The following is a 16,450-nucleotide window of genomic DNA, read 5'->3' as shown; positions in this document are numbered from 1 at the left end:
CAGGGCTTGATATCTGTAGCCGACACATTTCATCGTGTGATACTCCTCACTCAGCTGAATGTGAAATCTACAAATGTTATGTGTGTTAGTCTTTTAGACATAATTTGTATATTTAGCCTATGTGTAGCATTTCGGTTAAAAACGAGAAAAAAAAGCATATTTGGATGTTGGATTAAACAACTGGAGCATACTGTTTTTCCTCCTCTCTCCTTTTAGTCCTCCTTTAGTTTAAATTCCATCCGGTGTGATATTGTTCTCTGTCAGCGTGGGGTAACAAACTGCAGTGAGACATGCTGAAGGATGAGGGGGGGGGGCTGCTGTTCTGCGCCTTCTAAAGGGTCATGAAGGATAACATTCATTAAAACTCAAATCCAGCCATCTGGTGGTGTGAATAGGGAGTCCTCAGAGGGGGTGGGTGCAGGAGGGTAGAGCCCTCCCTCGGCACGTGCCTAAGCCGCTCCAGCTCCCCCTTGTGTGGCCCCAGTGACTGATGTCGGCGACAGGGGGAACCCCCCACCACATACTCCCCCTGCACACCTGTGTCCCACTCAGAGCACCCTGATGATCAGCAGCCAACGTCAGGCATGCAGCGGGACAGAGAGAGCGATGCTGAAGCTGGTGCGTTGTGAGGAAAAAACTGACGTAAACGTGTGCTACTTTTTCTTTTACGTGTTGGTGCAGCCTACAAGGAAGATATCCACACTGATCACCACATGACTGCTTAAAATCTGCACTGTCAGACGCTACAGGGAGGTGCTGTGGTTGCAGAAAACATTTCTGCGTTTTCAGGAGAGGATGGGGGATGGTCTGTGAGAAAAAAAGACAGTTAAGAGAAAATCGATAGATTTTAAGCCAAATATCCCTTCTTTTCTTGTTTAAACTTCTAAAATGTAAAAAAAAAAAATAATACGTCTTTACTTTGCTGACTTATCGCTCAAGGTTATACAGTTATACGACTTAAATATGGGGCGAACAATCAGTTGGGGAACCTATTTATGAAAATAATCAGCAATGTTTGTTTTGTTTTTTAGAAAGAAACATTGATTGCAAGATTAAAGCACCAAATCAAAACTGACATATTCTTCTAATTCCATCATAGTTTGTTGCAGATTCCTCTCAGAGCTGGCAGTGCTTTCCCAACTCTGATAGTATCATCATCCATTGTCTTTGTGTGTGATATAATGTGAGCATGTTCGAAGGTGTCAATATCATCTGATATGGGGGAGGGGAACCAGATGGACCTCTGATAGATTACATCACATGCAACTGTAGCTAACTAGTTTAGTGGATGGAAAAAATTGAATGTAGAAGACTTTCTCCACTGATTCACTTCATATCCAGATGCACAGCAGCCCTTTTATGGCATCACTGTCTCATCACGGTGGGTGATATAAAAGCTGGAGTGGTGTTGATAAATGTTTAAGTGGGACTGGAAAGTAAGCACAAGCAAATGTGTGGATAGTATACAGTCCTCATTCTTATTGGAAACTGAGGAGGGTGAAGATGTATTGCATTGGCAACATTTGCATATCACAGAAGGAGGATTTTTGTGCATGCTGGCTGAGCAACGATAGCAGACTTTCATTAAAAAAAAACAAGCAAAAAAAAAAAAAAGACTTTGAAAACAACTTATTTCAGTTTGCTCATGTGTTGTAGTGAATGGAGAGCAGTGATTTATTATGTGTTATGTTGTGTAAAACCAATTTGGGCTGGCCAGCTCTCCATTAATAAAGGCATTAACAAGGAAGATGGAGGAGCTGTGTGTAAATGAATTTCCCCTAAGGTGGTGTATTGTCATGCAGGAGGTTGTCATAAAATAGTAATTACTCCAATACCATTTTGAAACGCTGGGTTCTAATTACTCAATCTTTTAGCATATAATGGAGTTGAATTTTACATTGGAAATTAAAGAATATTGACACAGCAGGGAGGAGGAGAGAATACTATGGACATTTGGAGGAGGGATCAGGAGGATAATTGCATGCAGGCAGAGTCTCAGGGGAAGCGGGCAACCCCGTCATCAAACACTCATTCTGGCTGGGCCTCATCCTTTTACAGTCCCTGAGGAGCTAAAATGCACCTGCCCCACAGTCTGACATCTACTCAGTCCCCCTTCACTCGCCCTCCGATTACACAACCAGACAAATATCACTATGACTAAGCCTGAGATGCAGCAAAAATAAAGAGTCAGCGTTGCAGGCAGGCGAGTGCTGACAGAATTTCACCTTTAAATGTTGACAGGTTTTGCTCATTTACTGTGCATCCTAACAGGCGTGGCATAGGTGTAACAGCCATGACCACTCTGGCTGGTTAGGCATGAGAAAACATGTTCCACATGAGTGGGGACACAATTGTGTTTTCTGTCAAATTAACATGTGCACTGCACTGAGAGGCAGGCAGCAGTGAGCGTTAATGGTTTCCCTCCTCAGCTGGACAGATAATCAGAGGAGAAACTGAGATTTATTGTAATTGCTGCCAGTGCTGCTTCTCGGGATGATTCAGACACGGAACTGTTTCTTGTGATCGAACCATCCGTCAACACAGTGAGGGGTTACTGTACGCAGACTGTCCATCATGAGCAGGCCAACACCTTAAACTCACACCCACATTCTGGCATTTCACTTAAATAAAAGAGGGGTTTTCAAAGGTCTATATATATTTATAAATATGTGTGTGTGTGTGTGACGCTGCAGCTGTTTTCTCAGTATATATTCACACTGTGCTGCAGAAGGTTGGACAAACCTAGACATGTATTAAGTTAGTCACATTGACATCATTCTTAATGTGGTTGGTCAGACTAGATGGTGGACTCACTCTGCTCTCATATTTTTTCATCCGTCTCAAATGACTCGTTCCCACCTGCAGAGGCATAGAGGTGCAGTGAGAGTCATAACCTCTAATGAATCCAGAGTGTAAAACACTATCATGCACTTAAGAAGTAGCTTTGAGTGATGCATGTTTTTCCTGAGTTGTTTACCACCTCTGTTTTTTTTTTACCAACTGCTAGAACAATTTACTGGAAATGTGGCATATGAGAAGCATTTAAACGTTTCATTTTGCATTTTTCAATCAAGTGCTTGTTTCAGGTAACCATCAATATTCTGTCTGTGTACGGACTCAAGTTTTTTTGTGGACTTACTGCACTGGAGATTTGATACATTTTTTAGCCATCAGTCTTTAGGCAACAGTCTACAGTGTCAAAGAAAAAACACAATTCAGAAAAGAATGAGCAAATGCCTTACAATGTGGTCATACAAATCGTTCGTTACGAGAACATTTCTGAGGCTTTGCTGTGACACTCCATGTTGTGTTCAGGTACATCCTGTTGCTGCTATAATCCCTGAGATTTAACACATTGCACTTGTGTCTACAGTATATGGCTCTTTAACTCTTTAACTATATGGAGAGATTTTAAAATAGAAGCTCACAAACACTTCCTATTGAGTACGTTTGAACTTGAAAAGGATGTGCCAGTAAGAATGGAGGTATCCAAAGCCTATTGAGACTCACCCGTAAATACCCTTTAATATCTCCCATATTTGTCGCTATGAATTGATTGATTTAAGAGTAGAACATACTTTTGTAAATTTTAGGTTTAATTTCTTTAATTTTCTATTTTTTTTTATAGATTTCCAAAAACATTTGGTCACACTTTGTTTCCACTTTGTTTCCAACTGTCATCGTAGGTTGTTGAGTGTACATTGATGGCAAAAAGTATCAACCATAATAATTTGAAAAAAATCCCAACAAGAGTGTGCAAAACGTGAAGAGGATGGAACACATTCTCCCCATTTTATTGGCCGTTATCAGGTAACATTTACAGTTAAATTGGCACTTAGATTGCCATCGCTTATACTATCCCTGTCTTTTCATAACAATTTCTTAGTTAAAATAAATGCTGTCCCCTTGATTTTTGTGATGATTTTGCACAAATATAGATGAACTATGAACACTATGTTGTGACCACGATTAAACTAAAATCATTTGTACATTTAATTTGGATTTAGATACCTACGGGTGCATTTACTGCATGTTTTAAAATGCTAATGTGTTCTGGAGTTAAACAGTATTGATTTGTCACTTGATTAGACTTGATGAAGGAGCCGGATCAATAGCTGAATGTGTTACATACAACACATAGGGTTGACCTCATGCGCAGAGACAAAAAAAAAAAGGGAATGATTGGAGTATTCCAATTTACATTATCATTGTCTTGTTACACTGCTAACTGGCTGTTTTTCTTAAACAAGAAGGTTTGAGGTGCCGCTGATGTTCATCACACCTTTATACACTAACATGACACCTCAGCACCTGCTTCCTTCCTGCATATTTAAGTCAGAATCTTTGCAGAGACAATGGTCCTGTGTTTGTGGAAAAAATAAATTGTAATTTCATTAACATTACCGGTCCCATCAGGCTACAAGGTCCAGTAATCTACTCGCATTGCAGACAGCCGTCATTGATTTACTGATGAGAAACATGGAGAGGGCAGTGGATGTTTGGAGAAGCTGGTTAACTGGTTACATAGTCTGTCTTCAGTCTGTGAGGACTACAGTTAATCACAGAAACACACAAAATGTGGCTTTTTTATGTTTTTTTTTATATAAAATGATATGAGTATTTTCATAACACCTTTTGACATCAACATACTTCTTCATTAAACACAATATTGTAAGCCATAAAATCACATTTATCTGTTTACATAAACTTCAGGCACAGAGCCATAGCATCTTTTGGTCATCATAAACATTCTTAAATATTCATATATTTTCAACATCCTTGTAGATTTCATACAGCAAATGAAGAAAAGTGTTTAAACAGCAAATTAACTCAAGTGGAAGAGCCATCTATTAATTTATGTGGTGCACGTAAAAGGGACAATATCAATGTGTCGGTAAAGTATTCATGGTGGATGTGGCAACAACTGAGGAATGCCAAGAGATCACAAACAGCCTTGTTGTTTTGCTAGGTCTGCATTCCTCGCTTTCAAAAAGCAACATCTCCTTCACCATGAGCACTACTGGATTCTCCAGACACTAGGAATCTGTTAAAAACACACACCTTAATGTTGATCATCACATGACTCCAAAACAAGTACAGTTAGATACAGCAAGCTATTGTTACGTTACAGAACAGAATGTGATGGGTGGCGGCTGGTACACAGAATTTATTGCAGTGCACACCAAACATCAATAAACAGTGTCTTCTGCGCAGTTGCCTTCAAAACCTTTTTTTGATTTGTTTCACATCACGACCTGAGCCTGATTATGAAAGCTTATCGTATCATCTATCATGGCAGAAGACACTTATCTAAGAACAAAGCAGCTGGCTGAATGAGGACTATCAGTGATTGTGAGGCGGCTGCATCTGAAACATTGATCTGAGCAAATTCATGCAACAAACACACACTAAAACTCTACGGTTCAATTTCACTCACGCTATTTTTGTCTTATTATGTTATTGTAGGCCTCACTCGAGAGGAAGGAGACCTTTTTTGCAAGCAGACATCTCCCTGAAGAGGTACTGTCCATGAAAAATATGGCCTTTTATATTAATGTCAACACAGATCAACGACCCAAAATCCACAATAGTCTCACAGAAACAGTATACAGATATATACAGTACATAAAACACATTTGAGAAACAGAATAAAATCTTGTTTTTAGAATACTTATAGTTTCAGTGCAATCAGAGTGGTATTTCAGAAAAAGACCCTACATTATGGTCAACTGCAGTGTTATCTGGCTCATATTGTTCAAGTAGATCGATGAGGTTCTGGTGCCTAAGTATGACAACACAGGTCTGCAGTTTTCTTTGCGACCGCTGTCTGTATGTATACTGAAGCATTACGTTATAGATGTGATGAAAAACGTGAGAGTCTAATGAGGATTGCTCTAACTATTTCTTTACATTTTCATTTGAAACTACTTGAACATACAGAATGGATTTAAATATCTGATATAATGCTTATTTGTGCAATCTGTGATGGAGAGTCTGTTTTTCCGCAGACTCACCATAACTGTATGGTTTAAGAGTAGCCACGCTGAGCGTACATCTTTCCTGCTGGCTCCTGAACGTATTCCTCTGTCTTATCCCAGTCCTGCACCCAGCCTCCGTTCAGCTGTGCCGTTGCCCCGTAGCTTTTAGCTGGACCTCCCATCGCCCCGTATCCCTGTGTGATGTCGCCTGTCTCCTCAGCCAGCTCATCCTCATCTATAAAGCCGCACTTTTCTTCACTGGTCTCTTCAGGGTCGGCCCATGGCTGCTTCTCCCCAGATGCAAAGATCCCATAAAACACCACACCTCCGTAATGCACAAGGGCGGCAATGAGGAAGACATACTGCCACTCGTCTCGGGTCTAAGGACATAAGGAGTTGTAAGCAGACTGAGTGACCTTGTCAAAGCTGTCATCACATACATGAGCGCAGGAAAGTTTGTCAGGCTGTTAAACTTTTCTATATTCCTGCATTAATATGACTCAAAATGTCATCAGACTTTCACACAGGTTGGAAGAGAATCTAATTAAACAACTGAGGCAAAAAATTGTACTTTGCAATTTTTTCAGGAAGGAATAATACATATTGGTGAGTGGCAAGAGTATGTAAACTCCAGTTTTTGATATCTCTCGTGACCCCTCTGTGCAATAGAAACTACAGCTTCAAAGTTTTGGTAAGCGTGGCTCAGTCCTGCGCGTTTACTTTGAGGAATTTTAACTTGAATTTTTATTTATGAAACCTTTATAAATCCATATTTTGTTTTTTTCTTTTTCAAAGTGAAACAGGCCACCTACTCACATCTGATTTTCATCTCATCGATCGAAAGCAATTGACTCTCATTTTACGTTCTTATTGACTGCTGATCTGTGAGGGGTCACATACTCTCATACTCACAATTTTGTAATATTAGATCATTCTCCACAATTAATATAGCACCAAGTATGATCTGAGTGACAAAAGGATTTTGTTAGGTTGAGGGCACGGTGATGGTTTGAGCTGAAATAAATGTTCAGTCACAGTTTTGTTTAAAAATCAAACATGTGGTTAAAATGAAGGAAGAATGATGGCCATGTTTTAAAAACCAAACAATGTCAACGACTGAAACATTAAACAGGTTGAATCTGATATTTTACTCATCCATTCACCCTCCCCAGCCTCTTCCCAATGAATTAGGGTTGTCAGTATCATGATCATGATGAGCTCTGAGTTCTCTAACTTTAACTTTGGTCATTGCCCTTGTAACAAAGAATGTATATTCATGATAAAAGGAGAAATCCTTAAAGCTGCAGTCTGCAGGATTTGTTGTTGTCATACGTAAAGTCCTAATTTTTGGCATTTTAAGAGTTTACATGATCTATCAGAAAGCTTGAAGTTGAAAAAGGTGACCTCCGTAGTCGCAAAATGCAAGAAATGCTTATTTTTTAACCGAAAAATAAAAAGTTATTCAACTTCCTGTCCCGCCCCATCAAAACACATGAGAACTCGTGCACGTCTACGTGCACGCCAGATGCGCGTACACGACTCCTCATTCATCAACTCACCTGTCATTTGCAATCATGGAAGACACAGTAAGTAGACTAGCCCGTAATGAAGTTCAATAGTCTAGATAAATAAGCGTGGGGACGAGCCTACCTTGTATCGCGCGTGCACAATCGGTGATTGACAGGCAGCAGAGCCCAGCTCGTAACCTGATTGGTTACCTTTTACCGGTCCGGTCTGCAATTTTGTAAACAAACCTGCTGGCTTTGAAGGGACCTAGCGGGACATATAGGGGACCTAGAGAACTCTTTTTTTTTTTGTATTGGGGTATTTAATGTACTACTTTCAGAATCCCCGGACAGTTCCAGACATTATGCTTGAAAAAGAGTTGCAGACTGCAGCTTTAAGATCTTATTCTTAGTCTTCAGGTTGCTTTAAATATCTTTTTGCACGATGTCAACATTAGCATCAGGTAAGACTCACCTTGTTCTTTGTCATTGCCCCCACTATGAGTGGGCAGACCATGCCTGATAAGGTACCCACACCATTGGAAATACCCATCAAGATACTTGCATAGCGCGGAGCGATGTCTAAATGGTTCACATTGAAACCTGCAGCAAAAAAAGAAGAAGATCCTGAATTTGTTGCACTATCGAATAGATACAAGATATAATTTGAACACAAATCCCTTGTTTTAAGACTCACCTGATATTGCAAAACCACTAAAGCCCACTGCCAGGATTAGGAAAGAGATGGCCATCCCCTTACTGTGAGAATAACCGACCACTAATAAGAGAGTCGCCTCCATGCCAAACCCTGAAAACAACAGGAGAATAGTTAACTGAGAAGAAATGCTTATAGTCCATCTTTGGGAATAGATCGTAGCCTGATGATTAAAGCCTCACCTCCACAGTTCATGATTTTACGGACATTAGTAGTGGACATGATGTTGTTGCTCCGCAGGTAGTCCGCTAATTGGCCTCCTAAAGGCACGATGATGGTCATGACCAAGTGAGGAAGAGCTGACACTGCACCAACCTGAGAAACCATCAAACACTTGTCTGAAGCATCCATGACAGCCACAAAGAAACTGTCATCACCGTCTGAGAACAAATGTCCCTCTGCGTTTCAACCTCTGACTCCAGTGAGCAATATTTCAGCTCAGTAAGAGCAGAATCTCATCCTGATCCGGAATTACACCTGTCAGCGTAGCTTGAGTCATGGTTTACACTCTCACTGGAGGGCAAAGATCACAACAGTTCAGGATTGGCTGGATTCTGTTGCCTGATGATACATTTATTCGTGAGGGAAGACAAAATTACCAAATAAAAGCACTTTCCCAGGCAAGCCATTATTAAAACTATGCCCTTGAAATATTTCTTGTCTTTTTATCTCAACATTAGTCAAATCTGTTTTATTAAGATAAGAAAATATCTTGTGACACATCAAGTGAATACATTTCTTAGAAATATGGTAATGATTTCCATTAAATATAGTCATGTTCAAACTCCATTTAACAAACAGAAACATGTTTTTTAGGTCAAGACAGATGATTGAACAGAGATAAACTACTCATTTCATCTGTATTATGACTAATTTTGAGTCCATTATCACAGGCAAACATGTCCAAAACTTAGTGTGACAATAAATGGCCAGAAAGAGAGTGGTGGTAATGTTTTTCATGGTCTGTTGTTTTGTATTGGGAAGCATTCAGGCCGCGTGAGGCATCACCTGAATGCATATAGCTTTACATGTAGTTTTTTTGGCTAACCCTGAGCAACCATGTCTGACAGCAGAGTAAAAAAGGTGAAAAGTTGTTGGAACATATTAAGATTAAAACTTAGTTCTTCTGCTTGACAGTTAATGCCACCACTCAGTCCCTCCTACCTCTTTATAAGCCCTTTTGAACATGTTGCGCAAGGTCATATTTGTGATAGTTTAGCTAAATGAAAAGCATAAGCATTTTACAGTTATGCAAACTAAAAACTTCACCACTTTTGATCACATGTGACATTTGCACGGAGAACAACACATGTGCCTGTGACCACATGTTTAAAGGTTTCCAGACCAAAGGGACTAATTGTGCCCAGAATTCTCACAATCCAACAAAATTTTTCTCTGAAAATAACACCTCCGACGAAGCAGGTATACTTGTTTAATATGAAACATGTGTCTCCTACACTGGTATATTGAGGATGTATGCCTGCTCATACTTAAGGAACCAAAGTCATACAAGCTACTAATTTAAGTTGAACCCTAAAGGGAATTTTTTTATTTTAACTGAAAGAAACTAAGTTGGGATTTTATCTTTTTGGTGCATGTAGCAGAAAAAATAAACAAACATGATTTCTCTCTTTTGCTCATTTTGGTCTTCATCACCTCATGAAAGTAAAATGTTTCTCTTAGACATGTTTATCAGTCAGTCAATAACCCTTTCTGCTACATGCTGCTTAGCAGACTGTGTTTCAAAAGTTTCAAGGGCTTTGCAGCTTTTTGTAGCCAAAATGATCCCATCAGAGCTATAAGAGTTAACCAAAACAGGTAAACTATAACCATGAAGTAGAAGAATGCAACACATTCTGTGATAGTTATCTGTGGGTTTACTGATAAAAACCATCTTTGAACTTGTTAGTATCAGCTACTGCTGCTTTAATATTTTTCTCACACTAAATTTGAGTTATTCATATCAGAGAACAGGCTTGTTTTTAATCTTGACAATCAAATCAGAGGAGGCTTTCAGGGCAAAAAAATGGGATGAGAGATATGAGAGATATATCCATTTACCTTGCTGATTTCAAAGCCAAAAACCTCCTCAAAGTATGCAGGCTGACTGATGAGAAGCAGATAAAAGGTCCAACTTCTGCAGAAATTGGCCACAATGATTGCATAGACGGGCATAGAGGTGAAGAACTTCCTCCAGGGGGTCTTATATTTCTGTGGAAACATGTGACAATTACAATCAACTGGACAAATAAATTTTTTTTGTTGGGTATTACAAATCCAACGATATTGAATTGGACACTCACTTCCATTGCGCCCATTAGTTGGGCACTTTCCCCAATGCTCTCCTCGATGTAACGACGCTCCTCTTCAGTGATGGTCGGGTGCACTGCTGGGCTCTCATACGACACCAAGACCCAGAACATATACCAAACTATCCCAAACGATCCTGACCAATACATAAGAAACACATATGTTTGTCATTAAAAACATGTGCAGTTTTTCGTTCAGACCCCTAACTTTCAATTCTACTGGAGATCCTTACTTTAAGGGGCCTTTACAGTGACACTCACCATACACATAGAAGACTGAGGACCATCCAGTATACTGCACCAGGATCCCAGCCAGAGGCATGGCTACCACCGCACCAGCATAGGACCCTGTACAAGACACATTATCATGACTAAGCAGAATGTGATCCTGCTTGTTTACCCTGACAGCAGCGTTGTCTCTCTGTGTTACTCACAAATGTGGTCAGCGCAGACAATTTAAGGAACAACATTGTGTAATTCTAAGCCAGCATTTCATTGTGTGAAGTAATGTGTTGATAACATCTGTGTGACACTACTGAGCCAATCTCATTTTTCAACAGAAACCACACATTGAGTTTATATTTTGTACCACAAAAGGAGAGGGTTGCCAGACGACTTCTTTCCAGCGGTGGAGCCCATTTACTCCAGATCCCATGGCAGGCTGGGTAAGTCACTCCCTGCACGATGACAAACGACATCACAGTGACAATATGATCTGGCAAAATTTAATTGCACAATAGTTTCTTTGTCAACTTTTACACTTTCACTCAATGCTTCACTGCTTAACTGACACGGTCCGGTCTTATTTGTCAAAGACTCACAGGACAAATTGTGGTTAATAATAACCAAACTGACATACATTGGAGCTGACCTATCTAATTGAGACGAATGGCTAAGGTGTGAGTCAGTGCAAATTCAAGCTGACTCCCCACATCATGAAGAAAAAAAAAAACTAAATTGTTCCCATTAAATCTTCATTAAACACTAAGTGGCATACAATCAACTATTGATAGACACAAATTGCTAGGACTTGCAGTGGGAGACACCCTGAAATGCTAATGCTTAATTTGTAGTAATAAGTTGTGGTGCAGAGCACAGGCAGCTCTCTGTTTCAATGGTCATGAGCAGCTATTGAAATAACAGTATACAGCTAAACAAAATAACAAAAGAGGCTGACCTTCAGTCTGATAATAACATCCCTCTCCCTGAAATGACGCCCCTTCTTGAGCTGCAGGAGCCGCCTGCATCAAGTGGTTTTTTTTTTTCACCTCTTTTGTTCACTGTGTTTCTATGTGAACGTGGAGTTGTTTCAGCTCAGCACACAAGCCCTGCTATTCAGGGTTTCATGTTGTGTGTAGATTAATCTGTGTGCATTACAATGAAAGGAGCATCGTCATAATGGGACCCATTTTCCAGTCAAATTCAAACAGAAAGCGGGAGGGTTCAATGTGGAAAGAGGATTTGTGTAAAACATGCGACACGCAGAATGTCAGGACAGTTTCATCGGGGGTCAGGTTCAGCTCTCGGCCAGATAATGAAGCATCGTTCTTAGTCTTTTAAAGGTCAAAACCTGATGTGCAAACTGTGTATCAGTACCTCCACCAAGCCTTGTAATATCCTCACAAAGATGACACATCCATAGTGCGAACGGGCAGCAGAGGGAATGAACATGTTCAAGGTGGATGTCAGCACGATGGCAGCCCCGAAAACTCTGGATAAAGAGCAGGTTGGTGTGTTATCATCAGGACAAAAATCATCTGGTCATGAGGGAAAAATGTTGATTAATTGTTAATACACCAAAGACAATAAAATATCCAACATGATGTTGTTACACAATGTAATTATTTTCAACTAATAAATCATAATGAAGATAAACCACTCCTAATTGGATCACACACACACACACACACACACACACACACACACACACACACACACACATTAGGCAGTTATTCAGTTTCCAAGGCTGGGAGGAGAGGACGTGTCTGCAACAGAAGGCATCAGTGGGCTCAGATGACTTGGCATGATGGAGCTCTACAAAGATTTGCATCTTATTTAAACTTCCCTCATCAAACAACACTTTAACAACAGATCCGTGATATTTCAAGAGGACTTCAACTGTAGTTTGTTCCATCCCATATGGTTGTGTATCTTCTCTTTCCAGTTCACAAAAGGGAGGTAGTTCACATTTGTTTTGTTTTTTTCCAAATTCGTAATTTTTTTATACAGACTTAATGTTCTCTGTTGCACCCGTACTCCTTTACTGTGCTGACTAATCAATGGCCGGTGATATAATGCAGATATCTACACGGTCACTGACATCATACAATCATTATGTACGACCGGGTCTCATGCAAGGCTTTGGCTGGTGCGGTTGCCATGCAGCTCAACATAAAGGATTAGACACGGTCGTCCCACGGGGGCTCATTAACATGAGGAGGCACGCCTGGCGGGCATCAGCCAAATCCCCAGCTCATCAGCTGGTTTCTTCAAACTCCGACAGTCACATGACTGACGAGCAAAAAGCAGTGCACCACCATTTCAATAAATAGAAATAATAATAAGGGTGTGACCAGTAGGAAATTGCTCTGTGCAGCCTGAATGCTCCACTCATAGTCTTTGTTGGAAATCATAAGAGTGTTTTTACCTGTTTGCAGCCAGTCTTGAGGAGATATACCCTCCCGGAATCTGAGTAACTATGTAGCCCCAGAAGAAGGAGCCGTGAATCATCCCCACGGTCTCTGGGTCCCAGTTGAATTTCGCTTTCTTTCAGACACATAAAAGTAAAGACAATTACTTTCATCTTTTCTAAGTGTGATTTAGTTATTGTCATTTTTCTTTTTTAAATGATATTTTCCAAATGAAAAGAAAAGGCCGAAATAAGCTGGAAATATAGTTGTAGAAAGATATCATCTAGAAATAATTTGTTTTTCATTCATTGTTTGTCAGAGTGCAAGACTCACATTTGAAAGAAAATTAAAAGAAAAAAATAACAAACACATAAAACATTCTGGTTATTTAGATTTTGTTTGCCATCATCTCAAACTGGAATGCAACCAAACAGCACGAAGAGGCTGTTTGTTTGTCTCTTTTTTAAAATAAGGCATCCAACCACTGAAAACCCATTGGTCTACTGGCTCTGGCCCTGGCCCTCATCACCTATCAGACAGGGGCGGGGGGTCTCTGGGTGTAGAGTGGGAGGCGGAGTTTACGGGCACCTCTTTGATGATGATCTTGCCGTTTTGATGGATTGTGCTGTTATTGACCATACTGACGATGGCCACACCCAAGTTACACCGGATACCGAAGGAGATGCAGAAGCCAAGCCCGCTCAGCATAGCGATGATGTATCTGCGAGGAAGCCCGAAGCATGTGCAGTCGCACAGGGGCTTCTTTCGCTCCTGGTCCGCGCTGGGTCTCCCATCCTCCGTCAGCTCGATCACCTCACCTGTTTGCTGCCGCTTTTCGAGCCTCCTGCACCACAAGCCGATTATATAACAGGATATTCATTTTCAGGTTACATACAGTCGACTTGGATTTTGAATCAAACGTAAATTCAGAGCTTTTTCTTTTTCGTTTTTTTTCCAAAAGAAATAAGGACCGGGATTTGCTCTCTTTTTTATGTCAAAGCAAAACTTATAACACCTTATGTAATCATTCTTTATTACCCGCATCTTAAATGCTGCTTATATAAAACTGGTTCTCGTTTTTCTATTGTATTTTTTCAACAACAGGCCTTAACGGTTTTTTTTGTAACCCACGGGCCCCTAAAAGCCTACACAGCCTCCATAAAGTCAAAAAATGTCGTTTATTTTCGTTACCTGCTGTAAAAAAATAAAAAATACCGACTTAGAACCGAAGGAGAAAAAATGACCTTCATACCGCATTGCAGCATCAGCATCGCCGTCGTTTAGAGTTATTTTTATCCTTCTTTTTTTTTCAGTCAGCGCTCATAAATATGCTGTTGGAGTTTTGCTCGTTTTTCTTCCAATTCGCGCTCAATTTCTTGGAAAGGAATTTAAGATGACTCTCCAAACTACACACTGAAAATGCGGAGGCCTCGCAGGGAAACACCAGGCCTGCTCCGGCTTAAATGCAACCATTTGATATTTTGTGTGTTTGTCACATTTATGTGCTACAGCTTCAAATTCAGATACTGAAACCCATTTTATACCTAAGATATGAACGAAGAAGATGTGTGCTTGCACAAGTGGTCACGCAAACTATATAGACTGAAAGCTTATTTTTGACATTTTCTTTTTTTTGACAATTTTTTTTAAAATAAATTTCAATAATAAAACCATTTCGTTTCTATTTTTCTATGAAAATATAAACGTATTTAAGTTTCAAACATATAGCCTAAAGAACTGTTCCACTACACCCAACCTCCCTACTGTAAATCTGAACTGATGGCCCAGTCATCAGCTTTCCTCTGGGCTGCATTTTGTGTAGGTGTTCATGACCATGTAGGTGTACGTGGTCTTTGTGGCTACGAATTTACAGCAAGTCAATTGGTATGAAGTCCATCGATCTAGAATTAATACAGATGGATACATAAGGTAATAGATATCCTCCGACCTTGTGTCACGACTAGTCCCGTTTCATTAATTATTAAAAATACCCACAGCTGCTGGTGGAGGGGACAATCCTCCGGGGAAATATCTGATCCTTAAATATTCGGGGCACACGACTCTGCTTTCAGCAGTCCGTGCGTGATTCGTGCCATAAACACAAGTATGATCTTTTTATTTTAATCACATTGCGAGAATAAGCACATTACGACCTATATATGTTTTCAATGCCATCTTAACATTTGAGCATTTTCTGTGTCAACGGACCAGAACTTATGTAAATCTGTATGCCAAAGAAATAGATAAACGGTCATTTCTTACCTGTACAGACCCCCCAGGGCCTTTCCTGCGATTTGTTTGAGCCCCTCTTTGGTAGTAGGGGGAGCTTTCTCTTTGCCTGGCTCCATATCTAAAATGTCTTTTTTTTAAATCCTATAATACTCTAACAAAATGAAGTGCAGCCTTAAAGAGCATATTGTTCATATAATAATCCAATTATCGCGCCTCCTTCTTTAAAAAAGAAAACACCTCGATGTCCAGAAAAGATGAGCCAGAAAATGGAGAAAAGAGGGGGGTGGAGGGGGACACGCTCAGTCTGAAAGGGCTGCTTTCACAGTCACAAAACAGCAGTCAAATAAGTCCGCTTTTGCCTTGCGCAATGTTAATCCGTGGAGTGCCATTTTAAGATCCAGTCAGCGATTAGAAAAAAAGGCAGCAATAGATCACAGGAAGATCTTATAGGGTGTTATTTGAAAAATCAAAGCAGAGCTGGGTGATGAGCTTCAGCCGGTGGAGGTTAGCGGAGCTCAGTTATAACCTAAAGGTGAGGATCTCCGGTGTGGCAGCAGCCAGAGGAGCTTTCAGCACCGAGGACAGCTCACAGCTCATCTACCTGTCAGCAGCTCGTGCAGCGCCCCTCCTCCTTCCGCTCCCCTGCACCGCTCCTCTCCTATAATTAAATTACAACCTCAAAATCTGGGAACGGGCACAACTGCTCAAGCATCCTCCCTCACTTATTTCTAACTTAATGGATTATCATTTAAGGAATAGTACAGACCATGGAAGCTATAAATCACTTCCTGTAGCAGGCACAAAGGGTTAGGTCTACGCTCGAATATAGACCCCATTTGGTTATTTCGCGGATGTTGATGGACCTGTGGCGATTACAGACTGGTTTTAAAAACTGGGTGGAAAACAATTGAAAAGGTGGGAAATTTAATAACCTATTTCAACCGATAAAAGAAAGTATTTGCCGTTTTTGCGAGACCAAACTGCAAAGTAGCCTACAGGATGCAGTCAACCACGCAGAGGCAGTGTTGTGTAAGGGAGATCATCCACAACTGATATGAGATGAAATTAGATAAATGAGACC

At 40.4% G+C, this 16,450-nt stretch overlaps 1 protein-coding gene across 1 annotated transcript; it reads right to left on the bottom strand.

The window, feature by feature from the left end:
* Positions 1 to 4,569: 4,569 nt before the first annotated feature.
* LOC142384091 (vesicular glutamate transporter 2.1-like) lies at positions 4,570 to 16,033 on the bottom strand. Its single transcript, XM_075470047.1, has 12 exons — positions 15,400 to 16,033; positions 13,726 to 13,981; positions 13,155 to 13,273; positions 12,104 to 12,218; positions 11,097 to 11,184; positions 10,769 to 10,855; positions 10,502 to 10,644; positions 10,260 to 10,409; positions 8,381 to 8,513; positions 8,181 to 8,291; positions 7,959 to 8,086; positions 4,570 to 6,358 (listed from the first exon to the last, which is right to left on the bottom strand). Exons 1-12 carry the CDS (start codon positions 15,483 to 15,485, stop codon positions 6,029 to 6,031), a joined length of 1,746 nt encoding a protein of 581 aa, XP_075326162.1. The 5' UTR covers positions 15,486 to 16,033; the 3' UTR covers positions 4,570 to 6,028.
* Positions 16,034 to 16,450: the final 417 nt, after the last annotated feature.

Source organism: Odontesthes bonariensis, chromosome 7, assembly GCF_027942865.1.
Source record: "Odontesthes bonariensis isolate fOdoBon6 chromosome 7, fOdoBon6.hap1, whole genome shotgun sequence".
NCBI classification, from domain to species: domain Eukaryota; kingdom Metazoa; phylum Chordata; class Actinopteri; order Atheriniformes; family Atherinopsidae; genus Odontesthes; species Odontesthes bonariensis.
Note: the sequence above shows the minus strand (reverse complement) of the source record. Positions and strands in the feature narration are given on the sequence as shown.